The sequence below is a fragment of the Caretta caretta genome, chromosome 12 (genome assembly GCF_965140235.1).
Source record: "Caretta caretta isolate rCarCar2 chromosome 12, rCarCar1.hap1, whole genome shotgun sequence".
NCBI classification, from domain to species: domain Eukaryota; kingdom Metazoa; phylum Chordata; order Testudines; family Cheloniidae; genus Caretta; species Caretta caretta.
The window spans coordinates 14,222,264-14,240,423 of NC_134217.1; the positions used below are offsets into that span (position 1 = coordinate 14,222,264).

Sequence of the window (18,160 nt, forward strand, 5' to 3'; positions counted from 1 at the left end):
TCAATGAGAGTCAAAAGAGATCCATTATCTGAATTCTGTTACTAAAAAGCATGGGAATCCTGCTGACAGAGTATAAATCAGGTGAATTTTTATTTGTCCTAAATATATTTATATTTCCTAAAACTTTGAATTGCTAATGATAAAAAAGTAAATACAACAAAAACAGTTTTTTCATGGGCAAAAATGGTAAATTTTACTTGTTCTTCCCTGAGAGGTATTCTGAATTTTTACTTAATAGTCTACATTTAAAAACAAGCAAAAAAACTTCAGTATAGTTCACCTGGCATCAACTCCATCAAACACTTTTTGGCATTCATTACCAATGACTTCTTGTTTTAAGTAATACAGCATTCTTACTCGAAGCAAGACCCTAAAAACAAGCACATAGAAGAAACAGACATTAGAACGCTATCAATATTTATGTTTGGAAGGCTTTTTTTGTGCAATTAACTAGTTACTCGTTTTTTTTCAATTCTGCTTTTTCCTGAAATACAGGGGAAACTGGCAGTGATCCTATACTTAGGCTGCCTAACATTTAAGATTCGTACAACCTTTACCTGAGAATCTCTAAGACGGGGATCGGCAACCTTTGGCACGCAGCCCACCAGGGTAAGCCCCCTGGTGGGCCGGGCCGATTTGTTTACTTTCGACATCCGCAGGTTTGGCCGATCGTGGCTCCCACTGGCCGCGGTTCGCCATCCCAGCCAATGGGGGCTGCGGGAAGTGGTGTGGGCCAAGGGATGTGCTGGCCCCTGCTTCCAGCAGCCCCCATTGGCCTGGAGCGGCAAACTATGACCAATAGGAGCTGCGATCGGCCAAACTTGTGGACGCAGCAAGTAAACAAACCGGCCCGGCCACCAGGGGGATTACCCTGGTGGGCTGTGTGCCAACGGTTGCCGATCCCTGCTCAAAGACCTCCATTCTTTGCAACAAGCCTTTGAAATTCAAGAGGGAAAAAGGCCTTTGGCTAGAGACATGCCTTTTCTTGTCCCCTGAAATTCTGTTCAGGTTTGGCTGAGTTATAAACTGCTAAAAATTGCCATTTCCCTTCCCTCACTTGCATTCCTCAGGAAAAATGCTGGCTGCCCACCAATATCACGTTCTAGAAAGCCAGGCCAACGGCAAAGCATCACTGCCACACACTATACCACATCACTGCCACACACACTATACTGCCAGAGCAGCAGGGAGAACAAGAGTCAGTCTGGACAAGCCTCCTGCCCCCTGCAAGAACCTTCCAGCATCCAGCAAATGGTCCATCTGCCCCTTTGAGGGAACTACATGCAACAGGAACTCCTCAAACTCATGAGGGAGTGGGAGGAACACCGTCAAAAGATGAACTTGGGAGCTTAAATTCATAACTTTGCTACATACTAACAATCGAGGACTGAACAGAGACACTGAATTTATTGCTTATTACTACAATCTATAAGCCCATGGGCTGCATGTCACATAGGCTGGGGAAGGCTGTGCCTCCACAAACAGCCCCGTGTGGCCCCACCCACTCTCCTCCCTGAGCCTCCTCCTGGCTTGCTCTTCCCCCTTGGCCCCAGCCCAGGCAGGCTGCTCCTCTTTCAGGGCAGCGTGTTGGGGCTAGGGCAGCCGGGACTTGGGGGGTGGGGGTGGGAGGGGGAGACACCCAGCATTGGGGGGCACCAGGCACTGGGGTCACACCACCCAGCACTCAGGGGCAGGAGGCACTGGGGCTGCCTGCCCTGTGCTTGGGGGAAGCTGGGGGCATTGAGGCTGAGGAGGCAGTGCACCGGTCACCCTGAGCTCGGGGGGAGTGCGCCCTGCACTTGGTGGGGCTGCGTGCTGCCCACCCTGTGCTCAGGGGGGAAAGGGGACAATGCGCCCACCCTGCACACGGGACTGGGGGGGCTGTGGCAGGGGCCTCCCCCAGACGGCGATTCACCCGCCACACCTGTATAAGCCATTTAACCCCCAAACCTCCCACTCAGCTTTTTTCCCCCCTCTATGACTGGAGAGATGTTAACAGCACTTCACCTTGAGTGGTCCTTTGAAATGTGTGTTAAATATTAATGCTAAACATTCCGTTCTAACCTTATATTTAGCTGTCACTCTGAGCACGTTTCCCAGACCTGAAGAAGAACTCTGTGTAAGCTCAAAAGCTTGTCTCTCTCACCAACAGAAACTGGTCCAATGAAAGATATTACCTCATCTGCATATCTCACTAGAAACTCACTCATTTGTTTCCAAGTCCAAATGTAACTGCCAAACAAACCTACACTGTATCTCCAGAGTGAAAATCCTGACCCCACTGACATCAGTGTGATTTTTTCGCATTGACTTCATCTGGCCAGGATTTCACCCTTGACTAAACTAAGCCAAGGCCCCATGGTAGTTGCCAAACTACTAGCCAGGCCATACGTGAAATAGGAAAAGCCAAGCTTGCAATGTTTTAGTCACATACCTTGCTAAATGCCGTAGTGACAAATATCATATAAGGAGTGGACTTTTATCAGTGTTAGTGAAGCTGACTCTTGTAAAAGAGAATATATTGGGGAAACAGCTCTCACAAACAGATAACAGAGCTGTCAAGCGATTAAAAAATTAATTGTGATTACTCGTGTGATAAAAAAATCATCGCGATTAATCACACCTTAAACAATAATAGAATACCATTTATGTAAATATTTTTGGATGTTTTCCACATTCTCAAATATATTGATTTCAATTACAATATAGAATACAAAGTATACAGTGCTCATTTTATATTATAAATATTTGCAGTGTAAAAATAAAAGAAATAGTATTTTTCAATTCACTTAATACAAGTACTGTAGTGCAATCTCTTTATCATGAATGTTGAACTTACAAATGTAGAGTTAAGTACAAAAAATAACTGCATTCAAAAATAAAACAATGTAAAACTTTAGAGCCTTCAAGTCCACTCAGTCCTACTTCTTGTTCAGCCAATCACCCAGATTGTTTACATTTGCAGGAGATACTGCTGCCCGCTTCTTGTTTACAATGTCACCTGAAAGTGAGAACAGGTGTTGGCATGGCACTGTTGCAAGATATTTAAGTGCCAGATGTGCTAAAGATTCATATGTCCCTTCATGCTTCAACCACCATTCCAGAGGACATGCGTCCATGCTGATGAGGGCTTCTGCTCAATAACGATCCAAAGCGGTGCTGACCAACGTACGTTCATTTTCATCATCAGAGACATGTCACCAGCTCCAGAACTCGTGTTCTTTGAGATGTGTTGCTCATGTCCATTCAACCTAGGTGTGTGTGGATACTGCTGAGGGAAAAACTTTCGGCACTGCTGCATGCGGTGAGCACACACACTTAAGTTGAATGGACTGAGCAATCACTCGAAGGAGGAGGAGGTTGATTTTCTTTTTTGGTGGTTCAGGTTCTGTAGTTTCCGCATCGGAGTGTTGCTCCACACCTCATCCCGCTCAGATTTTGGAAGGCACTTCAGATTCTTAAATCTTGGGTCGAGTGCCGTAGTTATCTCACACTGGTACCTTCTTTGAGTTTTGTCAAATCTGCAGTGAACGTGTTCTTAAAACAAACACACTGGGTTCCAAAACTGCTATAACATGAAATATATGGCAGAATGCAAGAAAACAAAAAGCAGGAGATATACAATTCTCCCGCAACCAGTTCAGTCACAAATTTAATTAACACATTTTTTTAATGAGCATCATCACATGGAAGCATGCCCTCTGGAATGGTAGCCAAAGCATGAAGGGGCATACAAATGTTTAGTGTATCTGGCACGTAAATACCTTGCAATGCCGGCTACAAAAATGCCTCCATTGTCACTTTCAGGTGACACTGCAAATAAGAAGCGGGCAGCATTATTTCCCATGAATGTAAACAAACTTGTTTCTCTTAGCCATTGGCTGCCCAATAAGTAAGACTGAGTGGACTTGTAGGCTCTAAAGTTTTACATTGTGTTGTTTTTGAGTGTAGTTATGTAAAAAAAAAAAAACTAAAATAAAATAAAAATCTACATTTATAAGTTGCGCTTTCATGATAAAGAGACTACACTATGGTTCTTGTAGGAGGTAAATTGAAAAAAATTATTTCTTTTATCATTTTTACAGTGCAAATATTTGTAATAAAAATAAAGTGAGTGCTGTACATTTTGTATTCTGTATTGTAATCGAAAAAACATTTACCTACCTTTCGTAACTGTTCTTCGAGATGTGTTGCCATGTCCATTCCATTCTAGGTGTGCACACAACCCACGTAAGCAGCCGTCAGAGATTTTTGCCTTAGCAGTACCCGTAGGGCTGGCTGTAGCGCCCTCTAGCGTCCTGTGCCCATGCCGTGATATATTAGGCGCTGCCGGCCCAGGCCCTCTCACTTCCTTCTTGCCAACAACTCCGACAGAAGGGTAGGAGGGTGGGTAATGGAATGGACATGAGCAACACATCTTGAAGAACAACAGTTATGAAAGGTAGGTAATCATTTTCTCTTCTTCGAGTGCTTGCTCATGTCAATACCATTCTAGGTGACTCGCAAGCCGTATCAACAGAGGTAGGCTTGGAGTTCACCATCATTCAGCTTGTAGTACGGCTCTGCCAAAGTGTCATCTCGCGCCTGCTGAGTCAGTGCGTAGTGCAACACGAACATACGGACGGACGACAAGGTGATGGCCCGACAGATCTCTTGAATCGGCACCTGCACCAGGAAGACGTCTGCACTCTAGTGGAATGAGCTGTCACAAACGCTGGTGGGGCCACTTTCACCAGCTCATAGCACTGGCAAATGCACGCCATAAACCAAGACTAAATTCTCTGGGCTGACACCAGGCAGCCCTTTATCCTGTCCATGACAGCAACAAACAACTGTGTTGACTTACGGAACAGCCATGTTCTATCAATGTAGAAGGCCAACACCCGTCTGATATCCATCGTATGCAACCTGAACTCCTCATCTGAGGCTACAGACAGAGGACTGGTAAGTAGATGTCCTGGCCCATGTGGAACTGGGACACAAACTTGGGCAGAAAAGCTAGATGCAGGCGCAGCTGGACCTTGTCCTTGTAGAAAACTGTACTGGGTATGTTATTGCCCTGATCTCCGCCAAGCCGACATTATGGCGACCAGGAAGGACACCTTCCAAGAAAGAAGCAGGAGAGATCAGGAAGCTAAGGGTTCAAAGGGAGGGCCCATGAGCTTCCAGAGCACCAGATTTAGGTCCCACAGAGGAACCGGATAACGGATGTGCAGGTTCAGGTGCTCTAAACCTTTCAGGAACCGCGCTGTCATGGGATGGGCGAAGACAGACGTGCCCTGAAGCAGAAGGTGGAATGCAGAAATGACCACCAGGTGCAACTTGACCAAAGACAGCGACAAGCCTTGAAGCTTTAAGTGCAGCAAATAGTCCAGGATGACCTGTAACAAGGTCTCCTCAGGATGAACGCACTTGTCTGAGGTCCAAAATGCGAAGCGCTTCCACGTGGCTACATAGATAGCCTTGGTGGAGGGCTTCCTACTGCCCAGCAGGACCTCTTGGACCGCTGCGGAGCACTCTCCCTCGTCCGAGCTCAGCCATGGAGCAGCCACGCTGTCAGGCGCAGCGACACCAGGTTTGAGTACAGCAGATTGCTTTGGTTCTCGGACAGCAGATCCAGATGGAAAGGTAACTGCAGCAAGTCAGCCACCAAAAGACTCAGCAGCATGCCAAACCTGTGCTGGTGAGGCCATGCTGGTGCAATGAGAATGACCCATGCTCTTTCTTGTTTCACCATAAGCAGGACTCTGTGGAGAAGCAGCACTGGCAGTAAGGCATACATTAACACTCCTGACCATGGGATCAGGAAGGCATCCAACAGGAACCCTTAACCCCGCCATATAGGGAGCAGTGGTACTTCCTGTTCTTGTGGTACTTCCTGTGGTACTTCCTGTTCTGCGGGGACGCAAACAGGTCTACCTGGGAAGATCTTCCAACAGTGGGGGACAAGTTGACCACCTCCAGATGGAGGGACCACTCATGGCGAGAGGAGAAGGTCCTGCTGAGGTGATCTGCCAGGATGTTCCCAGTTCCAGGTAAGTGAGCAGCCACCAGGTGGATGGCGTTCTGCACACACAGGTACCAGAGGCTGAGCGCCCCTTAACTCAGAGCAGAAGACCTGGCGCCGCCCTGCCTCTTGATGCAATACATCATGGCTGTGTTATCCATGAGGCACCACCTTGCCTGTCAGATGGGTCAAAAACACCTGGCAGGCCAGGCACACCGCCTTGAGCTCCCTGACGTTGATATGAAGCGCGAAGTTGTGCTGCATCCAGCGGCCTTGGGTGCTGAGCTCGCCCAGGTGGGATCCCCAACCCAGATCTGACATGTCCAAGACCAAGGTGAGCAACAGTGATGGGGACAAAAAAGGGAACCCCCACAGCACTGACTTGGGGTCTAGCCACCAGTTCAAGGACAAGAGGACGCGGTACGGCACCATGACCGCTCGGTCTAGTGGGTGCCTGCTGGGAACACAGACCGTTGCCAGCCACGTTTGCAGGGGTCGCAGATGAAGCCGGGCGTGCTTGACCACATATGTGCACATTGCTATGTGGCCCACCAGCCGCAGGCAAGTGTGGGCCATGGTGATCAGATGCCTCCTCACGTGGGCAATGAGATCCACCATTGCCTCAAAGCATGCTTCTGGAAGGAAGGTCCTGGCTTGCGCGGAATCGAGAACCGTTCTGATAAACTCTATGCACTGGACTGGTGTCAATGTGGACTTTTGTGCGTTTATTAACAGGTGCTGGTCATTGCAGGTGGAGCATACCACATCGAGGCTTCTCCACACCTGTCCCGGAGACCTGCCCTTGATAAGCCAGTCATCTAGTTACAGGAAGATCTGGAATCCCCCCACCCCCAACATCTGAGGTAAGCCGCTATGGGCGCCACACATTTCGTGAACACCCTGGGGGCTGAGGACTGGCCAAAGGGTAGCGCTGTGAACTGGAAATGGCACCCCGTCCCTATAAAACGCAGGAACTGCCTGTGTCCTAGGAATATGGAGATATGGAAGTAAGCATCCTTTAAGTCAAGAGAAGCGTACCAGTCCCCTGGATCCAGGAAGGGGATAATGGAGACCAGGGAGACCGTGCAGAGACCATAGCCTCCGGGATTAGGAAGTAATGGGAGTAGAATCCTCTTCCTTCCATGTCCCGAGGAACCACCTCCACAGCCTCCAACTGCAAGAGCTTGTGGACCTCCTGAACCAGGAGTTGCTCATGAGAGGGGTCCTTGAAGAGGGACAGGAAAGAAGGGACGGGAAGGAGGGGTATCCACAAACTGCAGGTTGTAGCCCCGATATGCTACGTCCAGGACTTAGCGGTCCAAGGTAACTCACGACCTGGCCGAGCAGTAGGGTGAAAGGGGTTGAGGAAAGGACAGGCAGGATCTGGCTGGCTGACTGGGGCACACCCTCAAAATGATTGCTTTTGGTGCCCTGGGTGCTTAGTGGGTCCAGGTTGGGCTGGAAATCAAGAGGAGGAGGGACGACGGCGGCTAAACCCGGTGTCCCTTCTCCTTGTAGATCCCTGCTGGCCTCGCCAAGGCCTCAACGGTGGCGGAGGTTGGAATGGCTTTCTGGCAGACTACAGTGAGTGCATACCCAACAAGCGAAGGGTAGCCTGTGGAGCCTGGTGTCCGTTTGATCAGAGAAGAGCCCAACTCTGTCAAAGAGAGGTCCTGAATAGAGGCCTGCATCTCCTGGGACAGGACCGCCGTTTGGAGCCAGGAGTTGCGTCGCATAACCACTCTCCCTGCCAATTCCGCCGCATCCCATGTCATTTGCAGGGAGCATCTGACTGCTGTGGTCCTTTCCTCCACCAGGGTACCAAATTACTGACCCTAAGGAAGGGAGTCCTGGAACTTCTGGAGACTCTCCCATAAGTTAAAATTGTACCAGCATAGCAGGGCCTGATGGTTCGCCACTCATAATTGTAGGCTGGCCACTGCATAATTTTTTCTGCCAAATACATCAAGTTTTTTGGCTTCTTTATTCTTGAAAGTAGAGGCAGTGGGGACCTGCTTGTGCTTTTCGCTGGCCGCAAACACAACCAGCGAGCCCAGAAGTGGGTGAGTATAAAGGTACTCAAAACCCTTGGCTGGCACAAAATATTTTTTCTCTGCCCGTTTCAAGGTGGGTGACCTGCCACGGGATTGCTTATCCAGTGATCCCCCGGCCCTGGAGGGGTCTTAATGACTGGCTTGCCTTCTCAGGGAGCCGTAGTCTGGTCCTGTGGCACCGGAGATGTCACAGGAGCAGGTGGAGACCTGTGCTCTCTCTGCTCCCAGGCCTGGGATGACGAAGGTGCAGGCAGGGTGGTGGTCCCATACTGCTTACCAGAGTCAGTGATGGACTTTTAAGAGGGCCAAGAGCCCCAGCCGCAGAGGCATGCTCGCGCTGCTCTGGAGAATGCTGGCAGACAGGCCTGGTCCCTCTACCCGATGACCCTTGGGCCTTCTTGCTCTGCGCTTGCGAGTGCTTCTTCGCCTGCTTCTTCGATACTGGCAAACAGTGCTGAAAGGAGCCATACGCTGGTGCGGAGGCCGAAGTACTCGGTGCGGCCTGTGCTGAGGGCTCGGAAGTGTCAGGCGGAGAGCGGACTCCATCAGGAGGGCTCTGAGGCAAATGTCCCTCTCCTTCTGGGTGCGAGGCCGAAAGTTCTTTCAGATCCGACAACGCTCCTTAATGTGTGATTCCCCCAAGCACTTAAGGCAGCTGTCATGGGGGTCACTCACAGGTATAGGCCTGCTACAGACCAAGCAGGGCTCAAACCCAGGAGCTCGGAGCATGCCCCATTTGGGGCGAAGTCCCAGACAGAACCTTCGCTAACAGCTAACTATGCTACTTAACAGCTACTTAACACTAATTACAATTAAACAAAGACCCGAAGGCCCATGGAAGAAAACTGCTAGCTCTTGACAAACAAGAGAGGCGCTCTGACTGACCACCACGGGAGGTAAAAAGGAAATGAGAGGGTGTGGGCCGGCAGCGCTTAATATACCGCAGCATAGGCGCAGCACAGGCGCAGCACACTAGAGGGCGCTACAGCCGGCCCTGTGGGTACCACTAAGGCAAAAATCTCCGAGGGCCATGCACATGGGCGTGCACACACCTAGAATGGAATCGACATGAGCAAGCACTCAAAGAAGAATCAGTATATTTGAAAATGTAGCAAAATATCCGAAATATTTAATAAATTTCAATTGGTATTCTATTGTTTAACAGTGCGATTAAAACTGCAATTAATCGTGATTAATTTTTGTAATTGCGATTAATTTTTTTGAGTCAATTGCATGAGTTAACTGTGATAAATCAACAGCCCTAATAAATAAGTATAATACCTTACATTTTACATTGCTTTATATTCATTCATGCTGAGTTCTATTACACTAACATTACTCTAAAGTTACATGCTATAACCTTTGCGGCTTTGCACAACTGTGTTGCTCTGTAGACAGAAGGAGAATACAAGAAGGCTTGAGACATACTCTCAAACCAAAATCCTTTAGGCATTCTGCTATGCTTGGCTACTGCAGACAGGAGCATACATATGGAGCCAAATAAGAAAATGTCTGTAAGATTTAGTGTTTTTGTAGAACTATGAATTTTATTCATGTTCCGCTTTCCCCAAAGTGCTTTTTACTTATATTAAACTGTTTAAACAAGATGAGATGTGAAGAATTGTGATCTCTGTGTTAGCTAGAGAGTCATTCCAGAAAAGAAACAGATGAACAATTTTGTTGATGCTTAGCTAACATGCCCTCTGTTCCAAGCTGTAAGTGGTGAAGGCTGTCTCTAAAGTTTTGCTGATTTCTGGAATACTATGATCAAAACAAGGTAATAAACTAGTTACAAACTTTGCCCTGTTTAGTGCAGGGTCTGTGCAAGACTTTCAAAACATGTCAAAAACAGTAGATGAGAAGTAATGCAAAGAAATGATGAAACCCTCAACTGTAGTATAAAGAGAGCAAGAGTGAAGCTCAGATTTTGAGAGAGCTTACAAACTACACTACTGCATCCCAGATTGCTGGTAATGTATTCTTCTTTCTGTATTACACTGTTTTAATCTTTGACTAATAATCTTTGATTAATAAAACTGATTGAGCCTAGCTATTTATTTACTGAGTTAAATCAAACCCATAACAACCTCTAAAGTCCAGATGCCTTGCAACCGTTTTAAAACTGAAACGTATCTGTATCTTCTAATGCTTGTAACCTCAACATATAGTTTAACCCAACAACACAAACCCCCAGACTGACAGAAACACAGGAAACTGATGGTAACATTTTGGAAGCTGAGATTTTGCAGCAAGGGGATAGACAGAGAGCTGCTTCTACTCCTTCCTGCCTTTTATGGGCAGCTCCAAGCCACCCAAACCCAACATGCTTGTTGGATGTTTGGCACCGACCAATAGGTGCATTCTTAATAAGAAAGGGCCAACAAAGACCAGCAGGTGCCACACCATCACCCAGAGATGTGTGGCCCACCCTCCATAAGCCTGCCCCACAAGCAGGTGCTACTAATACCTCCTTCTGCACAACACCCACAATTGTGAATTCTGTGGTTCTGCAGAAGTAGCAGACTTCCCAGATCTCTGTTCACAGAATGATAAGTTGGCAAAGAAGCAAGGAAACAAACAATATTTGTAAGATGCTTTGGAAATGTACAATAAAATGCCATAAAGGTTACTACTACTACTAGAGCTATGTTACTTTCTGCTTCGGAAAATCATCGGTGGGGAAAAACGATTGCCCCTCCGCCCCTTTTTGTTCTTTAAGATATACTTTTTAATCTTTTAAGAGTATAACAATGAAGAGCTAAAAGAAAAAATAATCCTTTATACAAACTGAAAAAATACGTTCACACATTTATACTAGTACTTACTTATTGCAGTGATGCTTTATGTGTTTTTTATATCCTTCATCTTGCAGTAGATGTTCCGGATTATATTTTCGAAGCCATTCTGCTTTATGTATATCAAAAGTGCTAGCCTGAGTCTTCACTTTCTTTCCTTTTCTACCCCTCGGCACAGGTGCTGACAAACCTACACAAAATGAAAATACAAAGCAATGGACAGTAATGTACAACTGGCAGATGCTTTGTAGTGTTTTTTAAATTAATATATTCTAAAAGAGACGTAAACTCTGGTGGTGACCTCAAATGCCATATGGGATACCAGGCTCATTATAGGTCCTTGGCCTGTCAGAAAGGGAATCTCTAAGAGGTGTATTTCATCATTAGGACAGAAAGATAAAGGAGAGATTGCTTGTTGTCACTGTTAGCACACAGTGAACTAGGTTTCAGTGAGCAATGAACTGGGAAAGTCTACTTTACATACAGTATACCAACCCATAGTGGAAAGCCAGCAATAGCAAAGAATGGGAAAAAGGAGAATTTGCTTTTCCAATCAACCTTTTGAGATAACCTCAGCAAAATCCATTTACTTTAGTTATTTAATTATTCTTTAAACAAAAATTTTAGCTGTTTTTTTCACATACTTAGAAAATGTTGATTTCTTTATCACAAAATTACATACAAAAAGTTGTCTAATTACAGAAACACTTAGTTCCTTACCTAGATGATTCTGCAGCTCTCGTGTTTGCCCATCCTCTGTTGGGGTGATGAGATCCCATATAAAACTTTTTATCTTTTCATCTCCTCTGTAGTGAACAAGGCAATATGCTAAGAGTGCTCGGCAAATTATCTCCACGTCCTGTTCATTTAGTTGCCTCTTGAAGCGACCATGTGACAAAATCTCTCTCCAACGACCCCACCTGATCCAAAGTGACACACCCAGCAGAATTTTTAAAATACAATACTCAGGCAATCTGTATATGAGTATTATTGCAAAAGGAACAACTTCTTAAGATTTTGTGGTTTTCACTTTTTTGGTGTCTTCGGAAGCTTAAGCTCCTAGAGTCCAAAGGACTGTGAATCACTCAGGCTTCAGATACCATGATGTTGTAAACATCAAAATAACCGTTTCAAATGAAAATCTGAAGAATGTGTATCTCAAATATGGATTATTGGTTTAGGTTTTTCAAAAATCGTTATTACAGTACTGCTAAATGTACACACACTGTCTCTCTCTTTATGTGAACTACGACCAAGGTTTTTGTTCCCAAATGTTAGGCTCATAAATAATAGGCTTGATTTTCAAAAGTGCTGAGAATCTGCAAGTTCCTATTCAAACCAGCTGGAACTGCAGGGTGCTTAGTATATTTCAAAATAAGATTGCTTACGCACCTAATTATGGATTTATAAGCCTAACTTTAGGTATCTCTTTCTGAAAATTGTGTCCTATTTTTCCAGACTGATTTTAAAATGAACACATACTGTATGTGCATTATATTACGCAATTTCTAACTCTGCATAGTTCTTTCCAGTGAACACTTAAAATTTATGTATAATCCATGGATTAACAAATTTCTCACATTTTGATTAAAAAGGAAAAACCTCACTCTTTCTATTAAACTTTTCAGAAGAGAAAAGACTTATATAGGGTACAGAACAAAATTCCCATCCCAAACAGATTTCCCCAACGTGTCTCATGCATACAACTCTGATTTAAAAATTGATAGATAGTTTGACAGTGTTATTGGTGAGCTGCAGTTCATCTGAGCTCCTGAGAGCACTCCTCTTAAGAGTCGGGGAGGATGAGAATTAAAAATACAGAAGTACATTAAGAGTATATTAGAAGAATGACTTAAAATACTGAAGAAAAAGGAAAGGAGTTATGCTGCCAGTGTATCTCATACTTTACTAGTTTATAAGTCTCAACAGTTGGCAATATTTAAAATGCACATAACCATTTTACATCTTAAGATCTGTAATTCATTCTTGTTAATAAAACAAAAAGTATATTCCATAAATAGGATTTAGTATATTTAGAAATCAACACTATGTTGTGAGTTTCACTTTAACAAAATAGAGTATATTTTACCCATAGACTAATAAGTTTTTCTCCACCCGAAAGCACTCTGTTCTTCCATATCCACTAGAGCGGTCACAAGGCCTGCGGAGTTTTGGTTTATCATCCCCTTCACTCTCTGCTTCTGATAACTCAGCCAGCTCATCTTTTGTGGCACTAAAGGGTCTTGTTTGCTTCCTAATTCTTGGGGTATCAATAACCAGGCTGTTCTGTAAAATTTTAACAAATATTATTTAAGACAGAGTTGGTAACATTTTCTAAAAGTACCTGACATAATTTTGAGAGGGCAATTTCTATTTAAATTTCACATTTACACAAACATCAAAGAAATTCCTAGCTGTAAACCAATTATAGAATTCTTATGCAACAAAACAGACATTCTTCATTCTTTACTCCTTCAATGAGACCAATACATTAGATGTACATTACAAACTAGATGTAACATTTTATTTTGTTTGTACTGAATACTGCCATAGATATTGGGGACCAGTTTCTTCCCTATGCTCTTGGCAATGCAAAGGAGACATAAAGCCATTTTAAAACTGACAACCTAGTGATTCCTTCAACACAGGGGTGGCGTGGCCATGAGCAACACATCTTGAAGAACAGTTATGAAAGGTAGGTAACCGTTTTTATTTCGAGTGCTTGCTCATGTCAATTCCATGTCCCATCCTCCTACCCCTCTGTTGGAGTTGCCGGCAAGAAGGAACTGAGAGGGGGAAGGGCTGGCGGCGCCTGATATACCGCCGCATGGGAGCGCCACTCCAGGGGGTGCCACAGCTGGCCCTATGGATACCACTAAGGCAAAAATCTCCGACAACTGTGCACATGGGCGCGTGCACAACTAAAATGGAATCGACATGAGCAAGCACTTGAAGAAGAACTGACATTGTGGCTCTCTCTCACACTCTTTCGAAGCGCCTATGGTAGGGGTTGTGACCAATGGAAATCAAGCAGTCAGACTGGCTCTTGTGTTCCAGCCATTCTTGGGTGCTAAAATGGTCTCCTGGGTCATTTGGGAACCAGATTTACATTAGAAAAGCCCTGAACCTGCCTACTAATGCACTGACTAACCAAAGAAGTCAATTTAAAATAACAAGTGTGATGATTAGTTTTGGTTGAAAAAGTTTCATAAATCCAACACTGCTATCCTTAAAGGCCAAAGGTTTTAATATTAATTTGCAAAGGTGGTAACTTGATAGTTCAATCTCTATTGAGAATATTCAACTCACATGAGCAACATGATTATGAGAAAGACAAAAAGGACCATTAAAAAGAATGTACACAAATGAAAATATTCACACACAAAAAATACTTACTCTACCACTGATGGCATCTATATCTATTTCTGCTTTTTTGGCCCATTTCTGCCAGAAGTTAGGATCATCTAATGAAATATCAGTTCTATTTCCAGATGCAACAAAACTAGCCTGCAATAAACATCATCATATTCATTAATGGCATTAAACTGTAATACAGAATGACTATGTTAAATATACACCAAATTATTCTTTTTAAATACTAAGCCCCTCATGTTCAATGTGTGCATCAAAAATGCTTCTAAGTCCATAAATTCACAGAAAATTAAGGCAGCAGCTAAGAAAGGAGATGCTAAAAAAACATTGTAGCCTCCATCAATTTGGTACTGACAAAAAGCACTAAGAGAGTACATCCTGACTGCCAAAAGCTGGATGGTGGACAAGATATAAACTACTGAGAAAAATATTTCAGGATTATTATTGATTCATGCTCTAAAAACTTTGCTAAAACATGTACATGCCAACTCTGAGCTTGCAGAGTTAGAAGGGTTTCTCTATTTAGAAGATACTCCCAGCTCCTTAAAGGGATCAGAACATTTAACTAAATACATAATACTGGCAGAACAGCAGCAGCAAAAATATTCCCATGCACAGAAAAGTGATGGACAGCATCCTCTAAAAGACATTACAAAAAGAAAGTATCTAAATAATCAACTGCAGTATATCCTTGACCAAAAACATGCCATAAGATCAGAGGAAAGAAAACAAGAGCAGGACCTTTCATTTTGAAAAGAAATCTCACAAAGATAATTTGAATCCAGACCTGTCCTACAATCAGGTGTCTAATTAAGAATGATGTTTGGTAAAAATTACCATATATACTCGATCATAAGCCGGTTCGTTTATAAGCCAACACCCCCGAGATGGATAAGTAAAAATGGAAAATGTTTATGACCCATTCATAAGCCAACCCTATAATGCAGGGGTCAGCAAACTTTGGCTCCCGGGCCATCAGGATAAGCTGCTGACTGGCAGAGACAGTTTGTTTACCTCGAGCCCTCCGCAGACACGGAGGAAAACCTAAGTACACGAAGTGTCCCAGCACGCCAACTGCTTACCCTGATGGGCCAGGACAGCAACTGGTGGGGAAATTTGGGGGGGTGGGGGAGAAGCTGGGGATCAGGGAGTAACCCCTGTGACCACCCCCCACATGACACCACCCCTAGCCCGGGGCTCCTGCACTCTCCCTATCCCACCCCTTCCCACCTTATCTGGGGAGGGCCAGGGGAGGACGTCTCTGGCCTAGCTGGAGCTGCTCTGGCAGGCTGGGCAGCGCAGCCGCAGCATGTTCCAGTGGGCCGGGCCGGGCGACCACAGCCTGCTCTGGGGGGCCGGGCGGCGCGGCCACACCCGTGTAGCCAGGTTGAGGGAACAGGGGGAGCGATGCAAAAAAAAAAAAAAAAGAAAAAAAAAAGTGCCACCCACTGCGGCGCTTTTACTCACCCAGCGGCACTCCAGCGGCCAGCCCTCACTCGCTCTGGGTGTCTTTGGCGGCACTGAAGGTCCCGCCGCTGAAGACCTGGAGCGCTGCCGGGTGCGTAAAAGCGCCGTAGCGGGTGGCACCTTTTTTCTGGATCGCTCCCCCTGTTCCCTCAACATGGGAAAATTTAAAAGATGCCAAGAAATTGACAAGGTGCCACTTGTGCTCAGTGGGGGAGCGATCGCTGCCCCGCTCGCTAAGCCACTGGGCCACAGCCTGCTCTGGGGGGCCGGGCCGGGTGGCGTGGCCACAGCCTGCCAGCCTCAGAGCTGCAGCTGCTTCTGAGGCTGGGGGGAGAGCAGCGTAGCCAGAAGCGGAGAGACTCTGGACCCGCCTCTTCCCTTCTGGCTCTGCTGCCTCTCCTTGCCCCCTCTGTTGGGGGGAGGGGCTGTGCCCCACCTCTCCCCCTCTCTATACCCATTCATAAGCCAACCCCTTTCTCTGATGCTTCCCTTTTTTACTAAAAAAATTCGGCTTTTGAACAAGTATATACGATATATAGATCTCCATGTGACTGCCAAAGAGATCTCAAGGCAACAACACAGAGAATAGGCCACTCTAACACATCAAAACTGTAATGTGCCATTACATAATGCACCTTTAAAGTCTTCCGCCCCTTACATTCCCTTTTGCAGCAGTTTCTGACCTCCCCCCCCCCAACCCATAAAACACTGCTACCTTCCTTCGGCAAGCCCAGAAAACTTAAAAGTGCGGTGTGGTCATTTGAAATGTTTCAGATGAGAGGCAGACTAGTGTTTAAAAAAAAAAAGTTGGATGGACTTTCTAAAATGTTTATTTATTCTACGTACCATGTAACTTAGGATACACAAGACATACAGCAAGGTCTCACTGGTATGCATATTATAGCAAAGGAACAATTATAGGCAGGATACAAGGAATTCTGAACATGTATGCTAAACCCAACAAAGGCCCTGATTTTACATATAGGTCCACTTGGGCAAAGGGTTTCACCTGAATGGAGCCCACTGCAGAATCAGGACCTAAATATTTATATTTTTATGTAAAGTGAATGACTCAGTAGTGTTTGTAACCTGTCAATTTTGTAAAAAGACTACATGGCTATGACTCCACAATCATCCCTCAATATATCACCTGAATCTTCAGAGGAGACCTGGAGTGGAATTTTCATAAGTGTATTTCCCTCAGAACTTTTAAAGCAGGAAAGACAGAGCTCTACAAATTTTAACATAAGGAACTACTCAGCACTGACAGGGAGGAAGGACTAGATGACCCCAGGAAGTCATCCTTGCTGCTTTTAATTCCTATGACTAATTTAGCATAACAGAGAAAATAACTCTCTGAAGAGGCCACATCACCACTTAGGGATTTCATCTTACACAGACCTTGTCTACACTACCGGGGTAAGTCAACCTAAGGTACGCTACTCCAGCTACATGAATAATGTAGCTGGAGTTGATGTAGCTTAGGTCAACTTAATGCGGTATCTACACCGTGCTGCGTCAACGGGAGACGCTCTCCTGTTGACTTGCCTTAATCTTCTCGTTCCTGTGGAGTACCGGAGTCGACCAGAGAGCACTCTGTGGTCAATTTATGGGGTCTTCACTAACCCCACTAAATTGACCGCTGCTGCATGGATCGCAGCAGTGTCGATCTCCATTAAGTGTAGACATGGCCATTCAGGTTTCATTTAAGTAGAATACATTAAGGGAATGTTCTGATTTCCAGCCCCTGGTAATTTAAATTAGGGATTTGGGGGCAGTTTAATGCCAAAGACAGACATGCAAATAACACTGGCATGGGAAGAAAAGGTAAATTATATATAAAAATACTTTTTGGTTGTTCTCATAAAGAAGAGATGATAGCATTAAGCTTCCTGATTCTTCTTTCCTAAGATAGGTTTCACAAGAGAAACCTAACTCCACAATCAATAAGTTTAAATGGATCCTCAATCAATATAACTGCATGCATATTCTGAGATCCATAGAAAGCTAAGTTCTTCTGTCCCCCTCAACCTTTTTCGTTCTTTTTATTTCTGCCACTTCTGTCTGCTATAGTGAATGTTATATGTCAATGGCCTAACCAATTTGAGAAAGTTTATAACTCCCCATAATTCACATTGTTTGTATTCATTCTTGAAATCAAAAAATGCTTTAAAATTATTTTCAAGGGAAGCATTTTAAACAAAGAGATTTAGATGAATACAATTAGAAGTAGCCATAAAATAGCTCAAACATGGCCCTTGCCAATAACCAGCATAGAGTATATTCTATTTTCTGTCTTAAATGTAAATGCTGTCTCTAGCACCAGTAAGAAATTAGTATGGAATTATTTTCCTCAATTCTATCCTTGTCCCACACCCTCAGTTTCTTTTTCTTACATTTTATAGATCTTCATTTCCTCTCCTATACAACCATCCTTGCTTTGCTTTTCAAACACCTAACAAGAA

The 18,160-nt window shown here is 44.7% G+C and overlaps 1 protein-coding gene across 15 annotated transcripts in view; it reads right to left on the reverse strand.

The window, feature by feature from the left end:
• CHD9 (chromodomain helicase DNA binding protein 9) overlaps positions 1-18,160 on the reverse strand; it is a 191,683-nt gene that overhangs the window by 44,228 nt on the left and 129,295 nt on the right. For all 15 annotated transcript variants that reach the window (XM_075118360.1, XM_075118359.1, XM_075118357.1 and 12 more), the window contains 5 exons: positions 14,253-14,363; positions 12,946-13,142; positions 11,577-11,776; positions 10,887-11,046; positions 281-370 (listed from right to left, as the gene is read on the reverse strand). In XM_075118360.1, the coding sequence (XP_074974461.1) occupies positions 281-370; positions 10,887-11,046; positions 11,577-11,776; positions 12,946-13,142; positions 14,253-14,363 (758 nt within the window). The remainder of the gene's footprint in view (positions 1-280; positions 371-10,886; positions 11,047-11,576; positions 11,777-12,945; positions 13,143-14,252; positions 14,364-18,160) is intronic.